At 45.8% G+C, this 25423-nt stretch overlaps 1 protein-coding gene across 1 annotated transcript in view; it reads left to right on the top strand.

Moving 5' to 3' along the window:
* Positions 1–25423, top strand: part of HTRA4 (HtrA serine peptidase 4) — an 88672-nt gene that overhangs the window by 16049 nt on the left and 47200 nt on the right. The window contains exons 2-5 of the mRNA XM_088480391.1: positions 13192–13291; positions 15261–15465; positions 16039–16233; positions 16833–16865. Coding sequence (XP_088336517.1) covers positions 13192–13291; positions 15261–15465; positions 16039–16233; positions 16833–16865 — 533 coding nt within the window. The remainder of the gene's footprint in view (positions 1–13191; positions 13292–15260; positions 15466–16038; positions 16234–16832; positions 16866–25423) is intronic.

Genomic DNA, 25423 nt, shown 5'->3' on the forward strand with positions numbered 1-25423 from the left:
AATGGTTAGCATTACTGCCTCACAGCATGTCGGTTGTGGGTTCAAATCCCACCACGGCCCTAACTGTGTGGAGTTTGTATATTCTCCATGTACTTGCGTGGATTTCCTCCTGATACTCTGGTTTCCTCCCACTCTCCAAAAATATACTGGTAGGTTAATTAGCTCCCAACACAAATTAACCCTAGTGTGTGTGTGCATGTGATAGGGAACATAGGGCCTGATTCAGAGCCGGACGCTATTTGCGAACGGTCGTTCATAAAACGGGGCCGGCTAGTTAAATTAAGTGCTCGCTCTTTGCGGTCTGTTGACGCCTCTAAGTCTGAACGAGCGAACAAAACATGCGGCCGCTATTTTGATAAAAACGCCCCCTGGTCGCTCGCATCCTACGTCATGTCCGCTATTTATTAGATTAATCGAGTACATCGAAAGGCGTCTGAACTGCTCGCAGTGCTTGTGGTAGGATTTTCCTACCGCAATCATGCGAGCAGTTCAGGCTAAAAGACAACCAAGTGACGTGGTCGATGACGCTGCTTTGTTAATTATGCACACCCTTAAAACGCCCGTTTTGACCGTTTGGCATGCCTGCATTCGGATCTCCACTCCTCGTTTTCAAGCACCTTCCCCTGTTACCACCCACAAACGCCTCATCCTGTCACTCAAATTAGCAGGCATTCGCTCTTTTGCGAGCACATGAATTTCGACTGCACTGACTGGTTCGCGCATGCGTATTACGAGCCGTACGTATGCGCAGTTGTGCGAACATCGCTCGGAACAAACGAGCGGCCGCTTACGAGCGGCTCTGAATCAGGCCCATAGATTATAAACTCAACTGGAGCAGGGACTGATGTGAATGGCCAAATATTCTCTGTAAAGTGCTGCGGAATATTTGTGCGCTATATAAATAACCGGTAATAATAATATTAACCGTTGTAAATTAATCCAACGCAGCCTTTGGAGCAATTCTGCTTTCTCAACATTGGGCCTGCTATTCCGAAGTTCAGGCAAATGAGCGATTATCAGCTGTCTGTGCATTATTACCAGTTATTTATATAGCGCACACATATTGCGCAGCGCTTTACAGAAATATTTGGCCATTCACATCAGTCCCTGCCCCAATGGAGCTTACAATCTATGTTCCCTACCACATGCGCACACACATACACACTAGGGTTAATTTTTGTTGGGAGCCAATTAACCTACCAGTATATTTTTGGAGTGTGGGAGGAAACCGGAGTACCTGGAGGAAACCCACGCAAGCACAGGGAGAATATACAAACTCTGCACAGTTATGGCAGTAGTGGGTATCGAACCCACGACCTCAGTGCTGTGAGGCAGTAATGCTAACCATTACACCATCTGTGCATGAGTGGCACTGTGCATGCATCAAGGTACATTACTGTAGTCGCTCACAGAGACTTTTCATTCGCAGTGATGGACAGTTAGGGGCTGTTTGGGGTAGGTAACGGGGAGCGGTGGCAAAAAATGTAGGTGTGTCCTGACCGTTTTCAGAGCATGTAGTAGCCTGCGTCTGCAATCCCCTACGCATGTAAAATGGTCCAGACCATTCAGCAAAATCATACAGCTATCCAGATGATCGATTATCAAATGATCTGTGATGGCGGCTGCGTATTTGCACGCAGTTGCTTGGATATGCGATGACACCAGTGGGCATCTCAATACATATCCCGACGTCTGCAACATTTGCATATTTTTGCACATCCGCTGTGTACAGGATTGCAGCTGTAATTACATTAGCGTACATCTCTGGATCAAGACCATTGTCCCCTGCAAGGGTGCATGTAGGCAAGTGTGGAAGTTGCTATAATTATACAGTTTAATAATACTTAATTCTGAGGACCATATTTTTGTGGTTGCCAAGTGTGGCTGCGCACATCAGCGCTTATTACTGTACCGCAATATGGCACACCTCTACGGGAAAGAGGACAAATCTGTGATATTAGTGTCTGCATGGTACTGGGGAAACTCAGGAACCTTTTGTCATCGCTGCTAATTGCAATGACCTTATTGCTTAAATGACATATGTCTAAAGGTGGCTACACACTGCACCGATATATCTGCAGATGATGGTCGTTCATACACACTGAACAACCATCATCTGCTTCTGGCCGGGGGTCCCGTTCCCCTCCCCGCGGCCTCTGCTGCATGTGTACGACACACTGCCCGATGGACAGATCTATCTGCCATTGAATGCGCAGCACAGCCAATGCAATATGTCTGTGAACAATGTCGTTCACAGACATATCGCGGGTACACACTGGCCGACGGCCGGGCACCAGATATATTAGCCGATCAATTGATCGGCCAATATATCTGTCAGTGTGTACCCAGCTTTAGGTAGATATCTCTTTAAACATTTCCATGTGATATAATAGATAACACTCTCCCTGCTTTGAAACAGAAGTACAGTGCCTATACCTTTATATTTTGTCATTTTATACCCTGGAATATGAAAGATACAATTAAACTTTTTTCAGGCATATTTGCATATTTTACATTACATCATTCAACTAATAAAAATGCAGCAGTTGTGAAAATAATAAACAACGGAAAACTAGAATACTAGGGTTGGAGAAATGATCAGTCTCATGATAAAATTGTAACCCTGGTTAAGGGTTAAAATAAGTAATGTACTAATAAATGTATTTTAATATGGCAAATGTGTAGGAACTGCTATAAATATTTTACATATATGTGAAAATGTACAATGAGATATGTTTACATAATTCAATATCCTATCAGGGAAAGCAGGGCAGGGTCAGAGAGAGATAAGTCTAACAGGGGTATTCAATATGGGTGCGATAACATCGTTTTTGCGTTAATATCGGAGGTATGATGTCATTATCGCAGGTTTTAGTTTTACACCGTATTCAATTTCAAAGACTTATCGCAGTTTTGAAAAGTCTTTGATAAAAAACGGGGATAAGTTTTCACCATTGAATAGGTCTCGAAAAAAAGTGCAGAATTGGGGTTTAGGGGTGCAGGCTTAAAAAAAATAGCCTGCACCCATTTAAAAAAGAACTGTGTCAGAAAAAGTTTAAAAAAATATTAGGGACACCCCAAAAAATGTATTTAAAAATTGGGGTGAAAAAAAAAAAATGGAAAAAAATTGTTAAACAATAGGGAAATAGGTTCAGGGCTATCCTGCAAGTATGCGGCAGGTGTTTTCTAGAATAGAATTATAGCGGCAGGTGCACAAATGCAGAATTTTTAAAAACTTACTTTAGGGACATAAAAATATGCTAGTACCCATTTTCATGTACCCCAAATTTGATGGGACCACTTAAAAAAAACCAAAAAAATAACCTAAGTGCTCTTCTGCATCACTTCTTGAATGTCGGAAAAAAAAACACCTGCTGCGGCTATTTAAATCCCGACTTTCAATTAAAGGCTAAAACGGGGGTACCCATAGTGATCCCCCATGTTTTTACTACTTGAGGGGGGTCTTACAATTTTTTTAAGGAAAAATTCATAACTTTACGCAAATCCAACTTTGGAGTTTCCCGTTTTCGTTAATTTTATATTGAATACGGGTATAATCGGGAGCGCGCCCCATACTTTAATGCAGGTAAAAACTCCAATATGAAACGTTAACTTCGACAGTGAAGATAACGTTTCATATTGAATACCCCTCTAAGTGTTATCGCTATGTAACAATTCGGTTATGCTTATAGTATAAATACATACAATACGTTATCATCCATACCTCTGATGTGCGTTTACTTGCCTGTATAAAAAAAAACAAATTATATATATTTGTAAGGTATTAGGAAAAAGGTATTTTCGAAAGGTATAATATAAATTAGATATATGGTCATCCCATTACCTCTGAATAATTTCTACTTAAATTTGGGTTTTCCCAAGTAGGCCCATTATTACATACCAATACTTGGGTGGAGGCACTGATTTAATAAAAGGATGTACACCCCTTAGTGGGAGGTGATAGATGGGTACATTAGACGTCAAGAGAATTAGTAACCATGAGTCCCTTTATAGAGTTAAAGGGTGGTTATATAATACTTTGTAGAGCCATATTTGTTGCAATTACAGCGATAAGTCTGATTGCATATATCTCTACCAGCTTGTGAGCAGGTAGAGACTGGGGAGTAATTGCCCTTTCTGCCCAGCAGAACTGTTCACATTCATTCACATTTTGTGGTGAGGGGCGTTGGACTGCTGTTTTTGAGATCGGATTCTGGTCAGGGCCACTCAAGGATATTCTCCTTCCTATCCATAAGCCACTACGTTGTTTTGTTGGCGGTATGGTTAGGTTCGTTATCGTGCTTGATGGTGAACCTCCTGCCCATCTTCAGTTGTCTAGCAGAGGGCCGCAGGTTTTCCTCAAGAATCTGGGTTAACTTGGCAGCATTCATCTACTCTTCAATCCTGACCATTTGCCCAGTCTCTGCTGAGAAACACCCCAACAACATAATGCTTCCACCACCATGCTTCTTATTAATTATGGTGTGTTTTGGGTGGTGCACTGTGTTCAGTTTTCATCAGAAATAGCTCTTGGACTTCAGTCCAAAAATTTCTATCTTGGTCTCATCTGACCATAAAAGCTTTTGCCAGATGTCATCAGAATCTTCCAAGTGTTTTTACAAAGTTGTTTCAACAGTCAGACATAGAAGATTTTGTGCAAACGGGACCTACTTTTAACGGTTCACACATGCACAGTGGACTGAAAGCCCTGACTTTTGCTTCTAGTTCCCCCCCAAAAAAGGTTTATTTTAACAATAAAGTATTTTTTCCTGAGATAGTGATAGGAAGGCAGCTGTCACTGTCCTTGTGAACCCTATCGTAGCCAGGGATGTTGGTAAATAGCAGTAACCTTTTCAAATTCCCATATCTGTTTTTTTGGGTAAAAGAATTTTATGATGATCTTTTTAAGGGGATCGGTATGAATGACCGCCGGACGTATGCCCGGCAGTTCAAATCCCGACAGCAGAAGACCGGCAGGCATCCAAATCCCGATCGGTAAGTAGACTATCTAACCCTAATCTTCTCCCCCCCCTAACCCTCCCTTAGGGGTGCCTAACCCTAATCTACCGCCCCTAGTACCTAACCCCCCTCTAAGTGCCTAAACCTAACCCCCCTATTCCCGTAGCCTAAACCTAAGTCTCCCAGGGGGGTGCCTAACCCTAACCTCCCCCCGGGGGTGCCTAACCCTTTCCCTAGCATAAACCTCCCGGGGGGATGCCTAACCCTAAGTCCCCCCCCAGGAGCCCCTAACCTAACCCTCCCCCCGCGGCTGTCCGCGCCCGCCGCCCGGCTTACCTTCATTCGGTATGCCAGGCGTCGGGCTCCCGGCGTAGGTAAAATGACAGGCATTGGGATTTTGACGCCTGACATTAGACCCCTGCAGGGCTTAAACAGTTGTGAGCCGGCGGTCGGCATTTCGACCGTCGGCATCCTGACTGCATCCCCTTTTTAAGTTACACAGAACCTGGCTTATTATAATAAACCTTTTTCTGAGATGTATTTATTGAGCTTTTATCTGTTTAACAGGTTCGTGTGTGTGTATGGGGAAATCTTTGAATCACTATATTTTGATGATACTAATAAGAATATTTCTTGAATAATGGTTAATTTTTGGTTAGTGGTTTAAAATTGCTGCTACACTGGTGTAACATTTGTTGGATATTGTGGGTCAAATGTAATAGGGTGTGAGTTGTAAAAAAAACTAAAAAAAAGTATAGTATTAAACTCACATTTTTTTACAACTCACACATGAATTAGGGTGCTAGAACATACAATCTTTCATGTTTCTCGCATTCCCGCAACTCGCAATGGCCAAACTCGCATTCAGATATGAGTTTTTAACTCGCACAAAATTACTTATAATAAAACTTTCAAAATAATAGACCTGATTCGGGCTAGCAAGTATAGCCTGAGCAGATGCGAGTTAGACAGAAGTCTTCACAGATCAGTAAGATCCGTGAAGGCTTCTGTGTGAAAAAGCTAGTAAAGTGTTAAAACTTCCCCCTAAAAGCATAGTCAGCACTGGAATTTTTTGAGCCGGTCCTGGTTGTGAAAATACGGGGGGAAAAAGACGTTGGGATGCCTAGTATTTTTAACAACCAGCACCAGGCTCAGCAAGCCGGTCCTGGTTGTGGAAATATGGAGGACAAAATGAGTAGGGGTAATAGCCACAACCAGCCCTAGACTCTTTCTAGCAGGGGTGCAATGCTGCAGCCATGGGCGCCGCTTCACGGAGTCCCCCGGACAAATTATTCATCACCCCATGCTAGTTAGCCCAGGCCTGGGATCCCTCAAACTTGTACCATACTTGCCTACCTTTGTTTTTCTCTCCCCGGGAGAAACCTGGGAAGGAGAAGCAGGAGGGTGGCGATTGGGGGGCGGGGCTGACAGTTTGCATCATTAAGCCCCACCCCTTGTGGTAAATTTCTGTGATTGGCTCAAATTTAAATAGGGGGCAGGGCAAAATTACGCGATTCATGATGCCCAGCCCCCTACACGGAGACCCATGATCGCCGCGGAAATTCTCCCCATTCTGCCCACTTCACTAGGAAGTGGGCAGGAATGCGGGAGAAATGCCTACTCTACCGAAAACTCAGGAGCCTCCTGCGACTTCCGGGAGAGTAGGCATGTATGACTTGCACCCTATTACATTTGAGAGTTTAGGGACAAACTCGCACCTTGAAAATGTGCGAGAAGGTGTGACTTTGTTCCCGCACAAGAACTTGTACCCTATTACATCCTGCCCTGTGTGTTTCAATATTTAAAAGCTGATATTGGTGAGATAGGAGTTTGTTGATAGAATACTGTTATATGCTCAGCTCTTTAGAGAGTAAGACCTCTGATTGTGAATGTAATATCAGTTTGAGGATTGTATCAAATAAATAAACAACATCAGAGATGCGCAGTTCGGTTGTACTCGGTTCTTTTCGCCAAGTTAGCGCAAGTTTGGATCCATCACTGGCTATCCACGTGAGAGCGATTTTTCAGATCCGAACGGAAACGAGTAGAACCGAAACGCTCATCTCTAAATAATATACATGTATCTTCCATCCGAAACCATGGTAATCTGCTGTCAGAGGCGCAGCCTGCCGCATCAATGGTTGTCAAGTAATATATTTATTAACCTTTATTTATATAGAGCCAACATATTCTGTTGCGCTCTACATTTGTGAGCAAAACAGTAATGAAATGACTCTGGGGAATGACAGACAGGAAGAGGCAAGATGGTTCTGCTTGCAAGCTTACAATCTATACATCCATACAAGTATTCAGGAAATACGTCCAGATCAAGACATTACATCAAGCGCCAGTACCCAGCTCTCTTATATTCTTTTTCATATTGCATATTATTCTTTTTTTCATGATCCCCTGAAATATCCAGTATAGATAATTATATTGATAAGAATACTAACCGGTTTCTCGCTTCAGTTTCTCGCCGAGGGTAGCAGCTGGGTGTAGATATGAATCATTTGTTTTCCTCTGGCATTGAATTTTAATATTTAGACAATTACATTAATTTATGTTTTTAGTAGAGATGAGCGGTTCGGATTCTGTGGAATCCGAACCGCTCCGAACATAGGGGATCCGAGTCCACTCGAACCCTGTTCGGGTGTTCCCCGCCTGACTCGGATCCCCGTTTGGGGGCCGAACGGCGGCCGCCTGATGTCAGATTCTCACTAGAGAATCCGACATCAGGGCTCCTCGAGTGTAGGGCTGTGACAGCGCTCTGCCCTACACAGATCAAACACACAGCCGCCAGCGGCAGCTGTGTGTTTGTTACAGCAGCCAATGAGAGTCACACAGACTCTCATTGGCTGCTGCATGGAGGGAGCCGGCTGGAGCTCACTCATGAGCTCCGTCTTCCGGCTCCCTCCTCGTGGAATGGGTATGAAATACCGCCGGCGGTTCTATTCCCGACAGCGGCAGGCCGACATCAGCAGAGTTCCGAGCAGCGGAAGGCCGGCAGCGCTGGAAATCCCGATCGTGGATAGGTGAGTATCTACTAACCTAACCTAACCCTCCTAAGGGGTGCCTAACCCTAACTTCCCCCCCAAGTGCGTAACCCTAATCCCCCCTCTAAGTGCCTAACCCTAACCACCCCCTTCCCCGCTGCCTAAACCTAAGTCCCCCGGGGGGGTGCCTAACCCTAAGTCCCCCCCGGGGGTGCCTAACCCTAACCCTCCCTCCCCCTAGCCTAACCCTAACCCTCCCGGGGGGGTGCCTAACCCTAAGTCCCCCCCGGGAGCCCTAAACCTAACCCTCCCCACCGCGGCTGTCTGCTCGCGGCGCCCGGTATCACTATGATCGGGATGCCGGGCGCCGGTCTCCCGGCGTCGGGGAAATGCGGGCGTCTACATCTAGACGCCCGGCATTTCACCCTTGCCGGGATATGACGGTCGGGAAGCTGGCTGCCGGTATTTAGGCAGTCGGCTTCCCGATTGCTTCCCCTCCTCGTCGCGTGGCAGTAGAGCGGACGGCGGCTGGAGCGGGGATACAGGTAAGTTTTTTTTTTGATATGTGTATGGGGGCCTGCTAACGGAGGGGCCTACTACTGGGGGGTGCATACTACAGGGGGCCTACTACTGGGGGGGCATACTACAGGGGGCCTGCTACTGGGGGGGCCTACTACTGGGTGGGCATACTACAGGGGGCCTGCTACTGGGGGGCCTACTACTGGGGGAGCATACTACAGGGGGGGCCTGTTACTGGGGGGCATACTACAAGGGGCCTACTACTGGGGGGGCATACTACAGGGGACCTGCTACTGGGGGGGCATACTACAGGGGGCCTGCTACTGGGGGAGCATACTACTGGGGGGGCATACTACAGGGGGCCTGCTACTGGGGGGGGCATACTACAGGGGGCCTGCTACTGGGGGGGCATACTACTGGGGGCCTGCTACTGTGGGGGCATACTACTGGGGGCCAGCTAATGGGGGGCATACTACTGGGGACCAGCTAATGGGGGCCTGCTCCTGGGGGGGCCTGCTACTGGGGGAGCATACTACAGGGGGCCTGCTACTGGGGGAGCAAACTACAGGGGGCCTGCTACTGGGGGGCATACTATAGGGGGCCTGCTACTGGGGGGGCATACTACTGGGGGCCTGCTTATGGGGGCATACTACTGGGGGCCTGCTACTGGGGGGCATACTACTGGGGGCCTGCTACTGTGGGGGCATACTACTGGGGGCCTGCTACTGGGGGGGCATACTACTGGGGGCCAGCTAATGGGGGGCATACTACTGGGGACCAGCTAATGGGGGCCTGCTACTGGGGGAGCATACTACAGGGGGCCTGCTACTGGGGGAGCAAACTACAGGGGGTCTGCTACTGGGGGGCATACTACTGGGGGCCTGCTTATGGGGGCATACTACTGGGGGCCTGCTAATGGGGGGGCATACTACTGGGGAGGGCATACTACTGGGGGCCAGCTAATGGGGGGCATACTACTGGGGAGGGCATACTACTGGGGGGCATACTACTACTGGGGGCACTGCATAGGGGGCCCTACTACTAAGGGGACTGCATAGGGGGCACAACTACTGGGGGTATTGTGTAAGGGACACTACTGCTGTGGGCATTGTATAAGTGGCACTACTACTGTGGGCATTGTATAACGGGCATTACTACTGTGGGCTTTGTGTATAAGGGTCACTACTGTGAGCATTGTGTAAAAGGGGCACTACTGTGGGCATTGTGTAAAAGGGGTCACTACTGTGGGCATTGTGTAAAAGGGGCACTACTGTCTGTCGTAACATAAATAAGAGACACTACTTTATGGTGTAATGTGAATCAGGGACACTATGTGCGGTGTAATGTGAATAAGATTGTGCACTGTGACTCCTAGGGCCGTAGCCCACTTTGTACACAAGTACTGTGATTCTGCTGGCCGTACCCCACTGGGTGGGTGCACTACTTTTCATTTATTCCACTGCTGTGTGGCAATGTGTCATAGATGTGCTTTATACTGTGGTGTCTGTGTCGCTGCGCCGCTGCTTTGTCGCTTAGTAACCAGTCAGCACACTGCAACCTTTGGCCAATAATGTTGAAAACAATATTATAAGCTGTGAGGTGGTCTAAATTGACTGGAAATGACTGGAAATTAATGTTATTGAGGTTAATAATACTCTAGGAAGAAAAAAAAGACCAATTTATGTGATTTTAGCTTTTTTTGTCAATTTTTGTAAAAAAATCCAAATCCAGTCACCGCAGTCTGGCAAATCGAAATCGAAATCCAAAGCCGGACGACGAATTAGAACCAAATCCAAATCCAGCAAAAATGTTTCGGCGCACAGTGCTGCAACACTGTGACTAGTGCTGCAACATGATATAATGACAAGCATTGGGCATCTTTCTTAAATATGTATCTTCATGTATTGCTTATAATTTGGATTATAAACATGAGATATATTACACATGTAACAAACACATGGGTGTATCTAATTGCTGCTGGCTGCACCCATAGTCTATGTACTTACCTCTCCTCTGTAAGTACCGGGAGAATTGCGTGGATGCCATTTTCCCACAAATCTGCACATGCACAGTAGAGAAATCACTGCACAGAGACTGCACATGGGCCCCCTCCTCTACTAATCTGCCCATGAATAAACATACAGTATACAAAACCTCCAACGAAATGTATTTGTACGCTTTTCAGAAATGTGTATAAGAATGAACTTACCTTCTACTGTAGAATATAATTGTAGCTAAAGTCACCGTAGAGTCTTGTGACCAAACTGATATCCCTCATACAATACATTTTCCTAATATGTTCATAGTAACAGGGACGGTTCTAGGGGCGGGCTAACAGGGCCGTCGCCCGGAGCGCTGGCCCCTAGAGGGCGCTGCCGAGTCCTCAGAAAAAAAGGTCCCATTAAAAAAAAAAAAAAAGACCCCAGAGAAAGGAAAAAAAGCTGGGCCAGTCCCCGCACCTCCCCCCTCCCCCGCCGCCGCAGGGAGGCTCCATTTGCAGGGCGCCCGCTGAGATTTGTTACCAGCGGGAACCAGGCATGGTCCCTGCAGCGATAGCCGAAAGCTGGAGCTCACTCCTGAGCTCCGGCTTCCGCAGAGAACACTCATGATGTGTCTCTCCCATAGATCCATGGAGCCGCGGTCGGACCAGACAGCAACGGACGCAGGAGCGGGGCTTAAATTAAGTATTGTACTACAGGTGGCATTACTACTGGGGGCACTACTATAGGGGACATTACTACTGGGGGAACTACTAATGGGCCATTACTACTGGGGACACAACTATAGGGGGCATTACTACTGGGGGCACTACTATAGGAGGCATTACCACTGGGGGCATTACTACTAAAGGGGGCATTACCACTGGGGGCACTACTAGTGGGGACATTACTACTGGGGGCACCACTACTGGGGATACTACTATAGGGGGCATTACCAATGGGGACATTACTACTGAGGGCACTACTATAGGAGGCATTACTACTGGGGGCACAACCACTGGGGGCACTGCATAGGGGGCACCACTGCTGTGGGCTTTGTGTAAGGGACACTACTACTGTGGGCATTGCAGAAGGGGCACTACTACTGTGGGCATTGTGTATAAGGGGCACTAATTTGGGCATTGGGGCACTACTGTGTGTCATAACCTGAATATGGGACTACTGTGTTGCGTAATTTGAACTGGGGATAATGTATTATAAAGGACATTACTGTGTGTGGCACAATGTATTATACAGGGCATTAATGCATGTGGCATAATGTATTATAAACTGCATTACTGCGTGTGGCATAATGTGCTATACAGGGCATTACTGCGTGTGGCATAATGTATTATACAGGGCATTACTGCGTGTGGCATAATGTATTATACAGGGCATTACTGCGTGTGGCATAATGTATTATACAGGGCATTACAGCGTGTGGCATAATGTGTTATAAAGGGCATTACTGCATGTGGCATAATGTATTATACAGGACATTACTGCGTGTGAGATAATGTATTATACAGGGCATTACTGCGTGTGGCATAATGTATTATACAGGGCATTACTGGGTGTGGCATGATGTCTTATACAGGGCATTACTGTGTGTGGCATAATGTGTTATACAGGGCATTACTGCACATGGCATAATGTATTATACAGGGCATTACTGCGTGTGGCATGATGTCTTATACAGGGCATTACTGTGTGCGGCATAATGTGTTATACAGGGCATTACTGCACATGGCATAATGTGTTATACAGGGCATTACTGCACATGGCATAATGCGTTATACAGGGCATTACTGCATGTGGCATGTGTTATAAAGGGCATTACTGCGTGTGGCATAATGTGTTATAAAGGACATTAGTGTGTGAGACATACTGTGTAAGGCGCATTACTGCGCCTGGCAATTATTCACCATGAGGGGAGAGCTTGGGGGAAGCCCAGCACCTTCGTAAGTGCTGGGCACACCCCAAAGTATGATGATTTGGGGGTGTTCCGCAAGGACACGCCCCCACCTCGGTCGGCCACGCACCCTTTCCCTGAAGCACGCGGGGAGCACCGTATATAAAATTGTATTCCTTTTTTGAGGGGGGGAGGGGGACATAACTGGGAACTTTCGCCCTGAGCTCCACAATATCTAGAACCGGCCCTGCACAGTAAGACCTGGTGACTTTGCATTATGTAATAACTGTGTCGGACAAAAAAAGAGCATTAATGCTGGAGATGTGGTCTTCAATACGCAACTTTAAAAAAAAAAAAAAAATCTGTATTTGTAAACAAACCTGGAATAGTAAAAAGTTGGGGAGACGAGGACCCCATCTGTGTATATTGGTAGACATGATGATTACAGTATTACTGAAATGGTAGTCACGTCGGCAAAGTGCGAAGAGGGCGTGGCAATAGAACTACGGACCATGCAGTTGGACGTGAGCGTTAATACTCCTATTTACAAGTGTATATTTTGCACATGGTGTAGGGTGGGTGCAAATGTGCACTGATGATAACTAGAAGCAAATAAGACATACACCACGGGGTGCACATGCTACAACGTCCATGTAACTCTCCGTACAGCCAAATATACACCAGTGTAGGAACAACATGTGTCCAATTTACTTGTGATTCTGCATCAGACGAATTAGACTTTACACAATATAATGTATATTCCTATGAAAATGATCTATCATTATATATCTGGCAATTAACTTAACAGCTTTAAATATATTTTTTTAAGGTTCAAGTTATCCTGACAGCCTGAGATACAAGTTTAATTTCATAGCTGACGTGGTGCAGAAGATTGCCCCGGCTGTTGTACATCTGGAACTGTTTAGAAGGTAATAGTCTCTGATAGTCATTTATGTGGTGATATGATAGAATTAGTAATGTGTGTGATTTATGCTCATGAGAACCAAATAATTCTATTTTCTCCATCTTGTTAGGCTGGGTGAGACCATGAAAGTAGATCAACAGTCCAAGACTACCTACCTTATGTCGGCTGAATAAGTCACCTATAGACTAATGTGAAACATGGGAATATTGATTTGCAGATGTTAAATAAATGTTTTATCTCATGTGTGGCACTGCAGAGCTCTATAGTTATGGTTATCATACAAGTAGTGACCTGTGTACTGCTACAAAGGCAAGCTCGCTGGAATACTGGAAGTAATGAAGCTAATACCCATCATTACTGTGAGGCATAATCCATAGACACTAATGACACGTATTTGTATGTAAAGTAGCTGTGGAAAGTGGGGTTGTCAATTTTTACTTTCTCCTCCATTAAGCACTTTGGTGGAGTTCTCCTCCCAGAACACCTACTTCCCATCCAGTTGTTTGACATCAGACTCCTGTCCCAGTTGTCAAACGTGGCACTTCCGTGGCTTAGATCAGGAAGTCATGTGCTCATCAAGACATGTGACAATATGCTGATGTTATAGTCTATGAACAGAGGGGGGTGAAGTTGGTCGGTTCATTCATTCTGCTGAGTAGTGCGGCTTGTGTAGGACTCTACAGGGCGTAAGTTCATAGGGCCTGATTCATTACGGAATGCAACTGCGATTGCAATAGTGCTTATGCACGCAGTTCAACTGCAATAGTATGCTAATTTATTGTGATCGCAATGCCACCGCAGCACTACACAAGGACGCCCACTTTACCTTACACACATCCGTAATGTTTAGCAAGACTGCGAAACCATCGGTACAATCTAGTACCATCGCAGCCTCACGCACACTTGCACAAGCTCTGACCTTACTCAGAAATTGCTAACTTCAGCGCACGCTATGAGTGCTCAGGCTGCGAACGGCATCACAGTGGATAATTTATGCACGCCCCTGCAACGGCGTTCAAATGCACTGGCACGCCTGCGTTTTGCCCCGACCACACCATAGGCAAACGCAGGGGGTGGGGTTTCTGTCTGTCTGGAAACCCCCCTCCCTAGCCCACAATAGAAATAGTAATGTAATAGAATTTTACTAGTGCTGAATGTTCTTCTCAGTATCACAAATGAAATAATAAGTACCACCTGTGGATCTTTTAACATGTATCAGTCAGTAATAAATAACCTGTGCATCAACTAGGAGATCTGGAAAACATTCACTGTTAGGGATGTGCTGCTATAGAGCCCAATATGTACATATATGTCCAGGGCAGTGCCATTGCACACCCCTGTCACCACCCACAAACGGCACTTCCTGTCATTCACTCTGTGATGGGTCTCTGTAGTCACTGCGATCGCAACCCAATTGCAATGGCTAGTTTGCGCACTGCGATGCATATCAGTCACATATCAGTCACATATCAGTCGGCCGGTTGCGTGCGTTTTAGCAGCTGCGTTCCTTGCTGAATCAGGCCCATAGTCCACCTGTAAAACATGAGACACTGTGCAGCAAATGTGAGGTGGATATTTTTACATTTGGCTCATACCTCCTAGTTGTATATATAATTGTCAGTGAACGCTAGATGCAATACTGCATGACAGTAATTATACGGAAAATGTTGAACATTTGTCAATTAAAATGTTATATTTAGCGTTCTACCAAATAAAGTCAATTTAACAACACAAAAAAATGAAGTGATAAGTAAAATAATAAAATGTACTTGACAGTTCAAACGTCTGACAGGAGACTCTAATCCCCTGTGGTTCAAAGATCCCTAATATTTGACCTAAATATCAGCATAAACATATTTATGCTTAGAATGATATGATTGTGGGGATCTCACTGCTCATATTTCCTGAATAATAAGTGGTCTGTGGGATGTTTCGGGAACATTGTAAAACGGGCAATTGTTTTTCTGTCACAGGTCCCCATTCACTGGTCAGGAGATGGCTGTGTCCAGTGGCTCAGGGTTTATCGTGTCTGAAGACGGACTCATAGTGACAAATGCGCATGTCCTCACAAACAAGCAGAGGATAAAAGTAGAAGTGAAAGACGGTGCTCATTATGATGCTAAAGTGAAGGACATTGATCAAAAGTTGGATATAGCACTGATCAAGATTGACCCAGATGTGAGTGTCAGAGAATAACATGTGACCAACTAGCAGCAGAGGCCACCATTTTGTGGGCTGAGCAAATATTCATAACAATGCAGCCTATCATTTTATTAAGAGTCTGTGACATCACTGAGGCACTTTATGGCCTGGGGTGGGCAATAAGCGGCCCCCCAGCTGTTGTAGAATTACACATCCCAGCATGCCCTGCCACAGTTTTGCTATTTGACCATGCTAAATCTTGCAAGGCATGCAGGGATGTGTAGTTCAACAACAGCTGGAGGGCCGCTTATTGTCCACCCATGGCTGTGCTGGTTCCTTATTAACTAGCTGCATTGTCATGAATATTAGTTAAGTTCTCTCTTTGTTTAGGTTGTTGGTTGGTTTTGTAACTGACTTCTATATAGCAGGCAGCTTGGGAATGGACCTGCACTGTAAACATTTGCACAACTGATGTAGGTACTAATACTATATACTCACGTTCCATCTTTCATTTCTTGATGTGCAATAAACACAAGCCCTTACATAATTGTTGTCTGTTACTATAGACTTTGTATGTTAAACCCTGCACTGTAAAATCTCATATTACAGGCTCCGCTCCCGGTGCTTATGCTGGGCAGATCGTCTGACCTCAGACCTGGAGAATTTGTGGTTGCTCTAGGTAGCCCGTTCTCTCTACAGAACACTGTAACTACTGGGATCATCAGCACCACCCAGCGAGGTGGGAAGGAGCTGGGTCTAAAAGACTCGGACATGGATTACATCCAGACAGACGCCATTATTAATGTAAGTACAATTATGAAATATATGGACACTCATACTATATACTCTACTTGTATTTGTATCTAGGGCTTGATTCATTGCGGAAAATATGCTAATGTTTGCAGTCGCAATGCCATCGCAACCTAACATAAGGACGCCCACTTCCCCTTACTCACATCCGTAATACCTTGCAAGTCTGCAAAACTATCTGTAACATCGAGTACCATCGGAGCCTCACGCACAATTACAACAGGTCTGACCTTACTCAGAATTTGCTAACCTCATCGCACGCAGTGAAAGCACAAGCTGCGTATGACGTCGCAGTGGCTAATTTATGCACGCCCCTATCACGGCATTCAAACATACTGACATGCATGCGTTTCCCCGACCATCCCCCCGTCAACAACCCCTAATGGTCACTTCCTGTCAATCACTCTGCGATGGGTCTGCGTGGTCACTGCAATCGCAGTGGAGCCTTTGCGCATGTGCACTGCGATGCATGCGCACTACGCAACAATCGGCTGTCTGCCTGCGTAATAACAACAGAGATCCCTAATGAATCAGGCCGATAGTTTTAGATTTTTTATTTATGGAGATTTACATTTTTCTCTTGTTTTTCACAGTATGGAAACTCTGGGGGACCATTAGTAAATCTAGTAAGTAACCATTATGCATGTCATTGTTCTATACGCTATACCCTAATCCCCTTTTTATTAGTATATCCATAGGGGGGGGATTCATCACACCTCTCCCATAGAGGACATGTAAAGAAGTTGCGCATATCAACCAATCAGAGTCTATCTGTCATTTTAGAGAAAGTGGCCAGGCGCTTATTCATATATTTGCAAATGTATGTAACTAATACCTCTGAATCTCTATTATAATGTAGGATTTCAGTATTGTTTTGCTGCAGTGTGCTGGGGGGCAAATCTTTTTTTTCTGTGTTCAGTGTAAACCCCGCCTTTTACAAGCACCTGTGTTATGCAATTAAGCTGATTTGAGCAACTACCATATTTTTTTGCATTTTTGAGAAAGTGCTAGATAACGGATAGCCAGAATCTGATTGGTTACTTTGGCTGCTAGTCCTCTTTAGAAGTTTTGATATATGGGCCTGATGCAGGACGCTCGCAAGCAGGTCGATGGTGCCCTACTGCGCATGCGCACGACGGAGGGAGCTCCTTCGTGCGCATGAGCGAGACCCGGCTAGCGACGGGATAGCCGTCGCTCCGGGTCTCGCACCAAAGGAAGCGTGCTGTTGATGTTGATGGACAGCACGCCCCCTTTGGTGGGCGTGCCGGGGGCGTAGCTGCCAGACGGAGGCGTTCCCATGGGAACGCCTACCGTCTGAAGCCGGCCCCACTGACATCAGTAGTGATATCAGTGGGAGTGATTTTGGCTCTGATAGAGCCAAAATCACTTCAGGGCTTGCGGCAGCGAGACCCTACCGCAGGGTCTCCGTCGCAAGCCCGATGGTCGCGATGGTCTTGACCATCGCGACCATTATCATGGACGCTCGCTATAGCTGTGGGTGATCACCCACATCTATGCGAGCGTCCAAGAGGCCGCTCCATTTTCATGTAGGAGGGCCCTGATTCAGAGCGAGCGCTCTGGTCAGAGCGTCCGGCTCTGAATCAGGCCCTATGTCCCCATCATGTGTTTATTCATTTGTCAGTGGAAATGGAGCATTAGGAGGGTTAGAAGCATTGTTCTTGCTCACTTTACTGGGATGGAGGATGTAATATCATACAGTAAATTTACAATGCAGTAAGTCGTGTGTACTGCTACCTTTATGCTGTGTATCTATGAATAAAATGTATTTACATTCTTAAAGAGCTGTCACATAAATGAGATGTATTTATTGTGAATAGATATTTTTATGCAATGTTTCAAATACAATTATTAAGGGAGGAAAGGATACAGAAGAAAAGGGGGGGGCGGGAAGGCATACTGTAGGCGTCAATGACGTAAACTAGGTGGAGGAAAAGGGGTTGTTAGTATGGGAAAGGATGGAGGGGAAGGAGGAGTCAGTGTAACAACAGTCTAGTACAGAAAGTTCTGATTGTGGTGCTCTTACAGGACAGTAGTAAAGTGGTGAACTCAGCAGGTGCTCTTCCAGTTGTTCCGGTGCCCGTGTATGATACTAGTAATAGAGTCATAACAATGAATCTGCCACACTTTGGGCCTGATAGAGAGGTGCACGCTGTTGTGTATGTAACGGTGTACACTCAGTGCAGCGCATGTGCCGTAGTAGTTTTTAATATTGCTTGCACATGCACAGTAGCAAATAATCGCTCAACTCCGCCAACATCGGTATTACGTTCAGTTTGCGTCCACCTCTGACTTAGGACCTTTGTGTATTAGGACTGTTAAGGATGGGGAAGGGAGAGGCCTTTATTCTTTCATTTAGCGCTGTATACTGTATGACTTGTCAGCAGCCAATGAGCTGAGCAGTGTTGGGAAGCATATGGCAATGTGTACGAGGGAGAGACAGCCATTATGCATGTTCTTAAGTTGTGAACCCCAGGCCAGAAACCCAGGAGGTTGGGGCAATCCCACCAAATGTGGGACATTGTGAGATATATTTTTATTGATTTACCTAAATATTTATGGTGCTTGAAAATATACAAAATAAGAAAATTGGGCTATATTTAATAAGTGGCAGTCTTGGCTGCAGGATATAAACTGGTAATAATATTAAATGCAATGATTTTGCAGTCAGTATTATCGCCATTTTAAATCCAGCAGGCAAAATCGTAGAAAATGATTGGCTTTGAAAACCCGCTACTTAGTGAATATAGCCCTATACATCTTCTGTACCACCTCCCTCCAGCACATGAGCAGCCATAAACAATGGATATGAGAAGGGTACCCTCCTCTGAGGGTTGCAGCAAGCTCCAATAATTACTTACAGCTGTTGCCCAAAAACACAGTATTTTTTGAAGGTACAGAAAAGGGTATGTAGTCAAGAAATGCCGACCGCCGGCTTCCCGACCGTGAAATCCTGGCATGGGAGTAATGATAGGTGTCAAAATCCCGACGCCTATCATTATCCACCCGCCGAAATCCCGATGCCTGGCAAACCGGACGAAGGTAAGCTGGGCGTCGCGAGTGGACAGCCGCGTAGGTTTAGGGGCTCCCGGGGGGAGGTTAGGCACCTCCCCCTGGAGGGTTAGGCTAGGGGAAGGGGAGGTTAGGGTTAGGCACCCCCCGGGAGGGTTAGGGTGCGGGGTGGGGGGTTAGGTTTAGGCACCCCTGGGGGGAGGTTAGGGTTAGGCACACCCCGGGGAGGGTTAGGTTTAGGGGGCGGGGTGGGGGGTTAGGTTTAGGCACCCCTGGTATGAGTTATGGTAAGGCACTAGGGGGGGAGGTTATTGTTAGGCACCCCTATGGGAGGGTTAGGGGGGAGAGAGGGGTAGGGATAGCGTACTTACCTGCCCTGTCGGGATCTGTGCTGTTCGGGCTGCCGGCGTCGGGATTGTCAACCGCCGGGCTCACGTCCGATGGTCATTCATACCGATCCCACAGAAAAGACCTGAAGACTCATGGGGCCTTTTCATCAACACTAAATGGCCCGGTAACCATGCAGAAATGCTAGTTTCTGCATATTTTAGTTACCGGGCCATTCATCATGTCAAATTGAAAGTTTTCGGTGATTGCTTGCGAGAACAAGCGCCATCTTCAGATGGTGCTTGTTCTCGTAGCCCCGCTCCTTCTTATGGGAAGAAGTTCCGGGGATGCGAAGAGGGATCCGAGCGGATCCCACCCCTGCCTCCTCGCTACTTCCGGTGGCTGTGCGCATGCGTGACCTCGGGACATGCATGCGTAGCCAGGCTGACGGGGTAGAAGTAAGTAACGCAGTTACTGTAGTAGCTGCGACACTAGCCGAGGGGACAGCTGCTTTTCGGAGCAGCTGTCCTCCCACCGGCACAATGATGTATTGCTCCGGTGTAAAGTTTCCCCCGCTGCGAGTTGGATACTTAAGTATACGGCCCCTGATGATGAATAGGCCCCTCAGTGTCTTCTTTATCACTGAAATTTGCATTAGGTATTTTACAATATTGTACTACTACTGTACATATTTCTTGCAAATAGCATCACTTCGACTGGGATGCCGGGCGCCGGTCTCCCGGCGTCAGTAAAATGACAGGCGTCTAGAATTAGACGCCTGTCATTTAACCCTCGCCGTGATAAAGCAGTCGGGAAGCGGGCTGTCGGGCTTACGTCCGCCGGCTTCCCGATTGCATACCCTCCATTTAGCAGGCATGTGTGCTTTATGGTTGGCTAACTACCACTGGTAGTATTGGTTTAATTGGAGCTTGCTTTTGCCTTAAAACAGGAACAGGGACTACTTTTCCAGTACATAACTGCAAGCAGCCAAAAACTAGCCCAGTACCTTTAATCAGTCAACTGCCAGAGCCAGAAATGAGTGTAGTGCCTCTAATCACAAACTGCCCAGAGATTGTAACTAGTGGTGTACTTGCTGACACAAACTGCTAAGAGCCAGGAATTTACACAGTGCCTGTAATCACTAACATCCCAGAGACTGGAACTAGTGGTGTTCCTGCAGCTATAAACTGCTAAGAGCCTGGAATCAGCACAGTGCCTGTGATCACCAGAGCCAGGGGCTAGTGCTACACCTGTGGTTAGCAACTGCCTGAGGCTGTTATGGTGCGTACACGCGGCGCAATATCTATGAACGATATGAACGATAATGATATCGTTCAGTGATAAATAGTTCATATCATTCAATTTTATGCAATATCTATGGTCGTCTGTACATGCAGGCCATCTTGGATGATTTCATCAAGAATTGTCTGTTCAGAGATGTGGCAGGATGACTTTCAAAGATATCCATCAGTGTGTACACCCAATATCGTTTGTCCTGTACTACAGAGAGTTCAAGGGAAATCGTTCAGCGATATCGTTCACTGAACAGATCGTACCGTGTGCATGCAACTTTAACTTGCACAGTGCTTGAGATTGCTGAGTGAATTTTTAGCTTCTTCTTCCTTACAGATGACTGCTGACAATCTGATAATCCTAGGAGGTTCAGAATCACTGGGGTAAACAATTGGTTACAAGCACAAAAGTCTATTTTTGCAAAATGCACACTCAGTAAAATGGAAAAATTGCCGTGATTTACCATGACTATCAGCTGTTCTACAACCCTGCAAAGGAGCTATAGTTACCAATTTCACATAGTTCTGTACTGGCTGCTGAGATGAGCCACTATCTTCTGCACCTCTAACAGCTTGGTAGGGGTCAACTTCACTGTCTCGCCACTTTGTGCAGGCTCAGAGCATAACAAGACTCGCAGAGGAATGTGCAATCCACATTGTGAATGACCCAAATCAGTCAATCAAGGGCCATTACCCTTGTCAGTACTATCCAAGTACAAAAAACCCTGTTGGTGGGCTGCATCCCTCTTTTATTCTCGAACTGCTTTCCACAGTGATGAGGCTTCAGCAGAACAAATTCTATTGGTATCTGCTTATCTTAAGTGCTGTTACGTTGCCTCCTCAGATCCTCCATGGTAGCAGGAACCCTATGGCGAGCAGCACCAGATTATCTAGCCAAGTCTGAAGTACAATATGGGCACTCACTGAACAGACAAAGGAACATAATCACAGAAATCCTTGCCCCAGTTCAACCCTTTATATGTGATCTTTCTCCTCTGGACTAAATGGCTCTTCTGGAACAATATGACTGACCGCTGACAGGGGTAATACCCCAAAGTCTTTGCCCATCTTAAGATGCCTCCAGTCGGCAATGTAATGTGGTTACCACAAGTGATACTAGCTACTTTGGGGATATGGTTCTAAACCTAATGGTGCATAAGGCATCCACCTTTAAATATTTAAGAACAGTGTAACATACTGTACCTACATCCTGGCAACTTTCTCTCACCACAATTTTCAACAGCCCTGAATCCAGAACTAACATGTTCACCAACCTGGAGCCAGGAACTAAAACGTATTCACCAATTGCTCAGAGGCAGGGACTGGCACATTACATGTATTCACCAATTGGCCAGAGCCGGGAACTAACACATATTCACCAACTGCCCAGAGCCAGGAACTAAAATGTATTTACCAACTGCTCAGAGGCAGGAACTGGCACATTACACGTATTCACCAATTGGCCAGAGCCGGGAACTAACACATATTCACCAACTGCCCGGGGCCGGGAATTAACAAGTGTTCACCAGCTGCCCAGTGCCAGGAACTAAAACATATTCACCAAATGCTCATAGGCAGGAACTGACACAGTACACGTATTCACCAATTGCCAAGAGCCAGGAACTAAAACGTATTTACCAACTGCTCAGAGGCAGGAACTGGCACATTACACGTATTCACCAATTGGCCAGAGCCGGGAACTAACACGTATTCACCAACTGCCCGGGGCCGGGAACTAACAAGTGTTCACCAGCTGCCCAGTGCCAGGAACTAAAACGTATTCACCAAATGCTCATAGGCAGGAACTGACACAGTACATGTATTCACAAACTGCCCAGAGCCAGGAACTAAAACATTCACCAACTGCTCAGAGGCAGGAACTGGCACAGTACACATATTCACCAATTACCAAGAGCCAGGAACTAACATGTATTCACCAACTGCTGAGAGCCAGGAACTAAAACATATTGACAAACTGCTCAGAGGCAGGAACCAGCACAGTACACCTATTCAACAACTGCCCAGAGCCAGGAACTAAAACATATTCACCAACTGCTTAGAGGCACCTCGTAACTACCTCTTGCTTCAGCTGGTGGCAGGGCAAATTCAACATTTCTTGCAGGTGCTGCAATCTTCTACATGCACCTGCTGAATGGCGAAAATGCCCAGAAATTTTGCAGGCCACAGAGAGCATCTCCTGCACGGCCCTGTCATTTTTGAAAAATGTTTGCACCACCAAGTTAATAGTGTGAGTAAAACATGGGACATGTTGGAATTCACCCAGCTGTAATGTTCTCACAATATTGGTGGTTGTGTCAGAAATCACAAATCCCGACGAGAGTCCAAGCGGGGTAAGCCATTTTGCAATTACTTCCCTGAGTTTTTCTAAGAGGTTGTCAGCAGTATGCCTCTTTTTGAAACCAGTTATACACAGAGTAGTCTGCCTCTGAATAAGCTGCTTTTTCTTAGATGCACCCAGTGGGCTGTTACAGTCATGTAATCTTGCATTTGCCCTGTTCCACTTGTCCACATATCTGTGGTTAAATGGACCGTGGGTACAACGGCATTTTGGAGGACAATAATTAAGTTTTTTTTAACGTCCCTGTACAGGCTGGGAATTGCTTCTCTAGGGAAGTGGAACCTAGATGTAATTTGGTAGCTGGGACAGAGGACCTCAATTAACTGTCTAAACCCACTGCACTAATGGCGGATATTGGGACGCACATCTAATACCAGCATAAATGTTATGGTGTCAGTGATTCGCTGTGCAACTGGGTGACTGCTGTCATACTTGCTCTCCCTTGCAAAGGATTGTATAACAGTCAATTGTTTTTTGGAATTACTACTATTAGTCTTCCTGGTCCACTTCTGGGATGAAGATCCACTCCCAGCAGCAGCAGGCGTAGTGCTGAAGGATTCTTCTGAGGAATCCAGGATAGGGGAGGACTGAGTTAGACTTATCAAATTGGATGCAGGACTACTTCCGATCATGATTGAGGATATTGTTGATGAAGATGTTGGTGGTGAAGATGCCAGGTGCTTGGATCTAGCAAAGAGAAGGGAGCTAGCTGACGCTGGACTGCTTGTTGTAACTTTTTTAGCCAAAGTTTCTGAATTTTGCAAACACTTTTGATGGATGCACTGTAGATGATGTAACAGGGAGGAAGTTCCTAGATGGATAGGGCCCCTACCTCTACTTTCTCTGGCATGACAACGGGTACAGATGCCTTGACAATTGTTGTCTGGAATTGGGTAGAAATTATTCCACACACAAGAAGTGGAGTTTTTTGTTTTATGCCCAGGCATGACAATGGGCTTTTCCTTATCATGGGCAACAACTGTTTCCACTGGGGCCTGGTTTACACAAACAACATCCTCATCAACAACATAATCAACATCCTTATTAGTGTCAGCTACACAAATATCCTTCTCAATCAGGTGCACTTCCACAGAAGCATCCTCGATTTCTATGTCAGCATGTTGACTTGTGCTGCTCATCCCCACATTTGCAGAGGACGCACAAGTGGTGGAAGGAGGCTCCTCTTCGAGTACAGTTTTGTAAAGGTCAGGCTGACACATGGCACCCGCCGACACACTTAGACTCTCTTCAGGGATTTGTGACATTTCTGAGCGCACAGTTGTTACCGTGCCTTAATGATTTGAATTTTTTTTAAAACGTCTACAGGGAGAAGAGATTACACCATCATAAGAGGCAGAACCATCAGTCATAAATAAAGGCCAAGGACTTAGTCTTTCCTTGCCTCTTCGTGTGGTGAAAGGCATATTGTCAATTTTATGTCTTTCTGCAGCTAACTTTCCCTTTTGATGTTTTTTTCTTTACCACTGTAAAAGATTGTTTCTTTGATTTTAGATGCCCTTTTTTAAGCCCTGTATGCCCTTAGGCATCGGCTTTAGTAGATGATGTAGACGGACTAGTATAGTCATGACTGGTGGTACTGGCAGCAGCTCCAGCACTAGTGTGTGGTTCCTGCTTTCCTCTCAACTGATCATTCTCCATATCAACAAACATGAATGAAGTGGGGTACAGCACACACGTCAATTTGTACCAATTTTAAATATTACACTGCGTTATCAATGACCTACAGTGTCACAATATTTTTTATGAATAAGTAAAGAATAACACACTGCGCTACCACTTACAGCGTCACAATATTTTTTGAGTAAAACACTGCGCTACCACTTACGGTGTCACAATATTTTTTTTTAAGAAGAATAACACACTGCGCTACGACTTATAGTGTCACAATACGTGGATGATAAACTGCGGTCTGGCCGGCAGTGTCACCAAACAATAATTTTTTTTACACTGGGGAAGAGCACCCCTGGACGAGGCAGCAGCCCCTTGATGAACTACACAGCACCCTTTTATGGACAACAAAGCACCCCTGTGGAGTGTGGATGGACCACCTGCAGAGTCACAAATACATGGATAATAAACTGCGGTCTGGCTGGCAGTGTCACCGAACATTAATAGCGTAGCTAGCACACACAAAAAAAAACAATGGAAAAAAAAC

Source organism: Taudactylus pleione, unplaced genomic scaffold, assembly GCF_031769625.1.
Source record: "Taudactylus pleione unplaced genomic scaffold, aTauple2 ptg000253l, whole genome shotgun sequence".
NCBI classification, from domain to species: domain Eukaryota; kingdom Metazoa; phylum Chordata; class Amphibia; order Anura; family Myobatrachidae; genus Taudactylus; species Taudactylus pleione.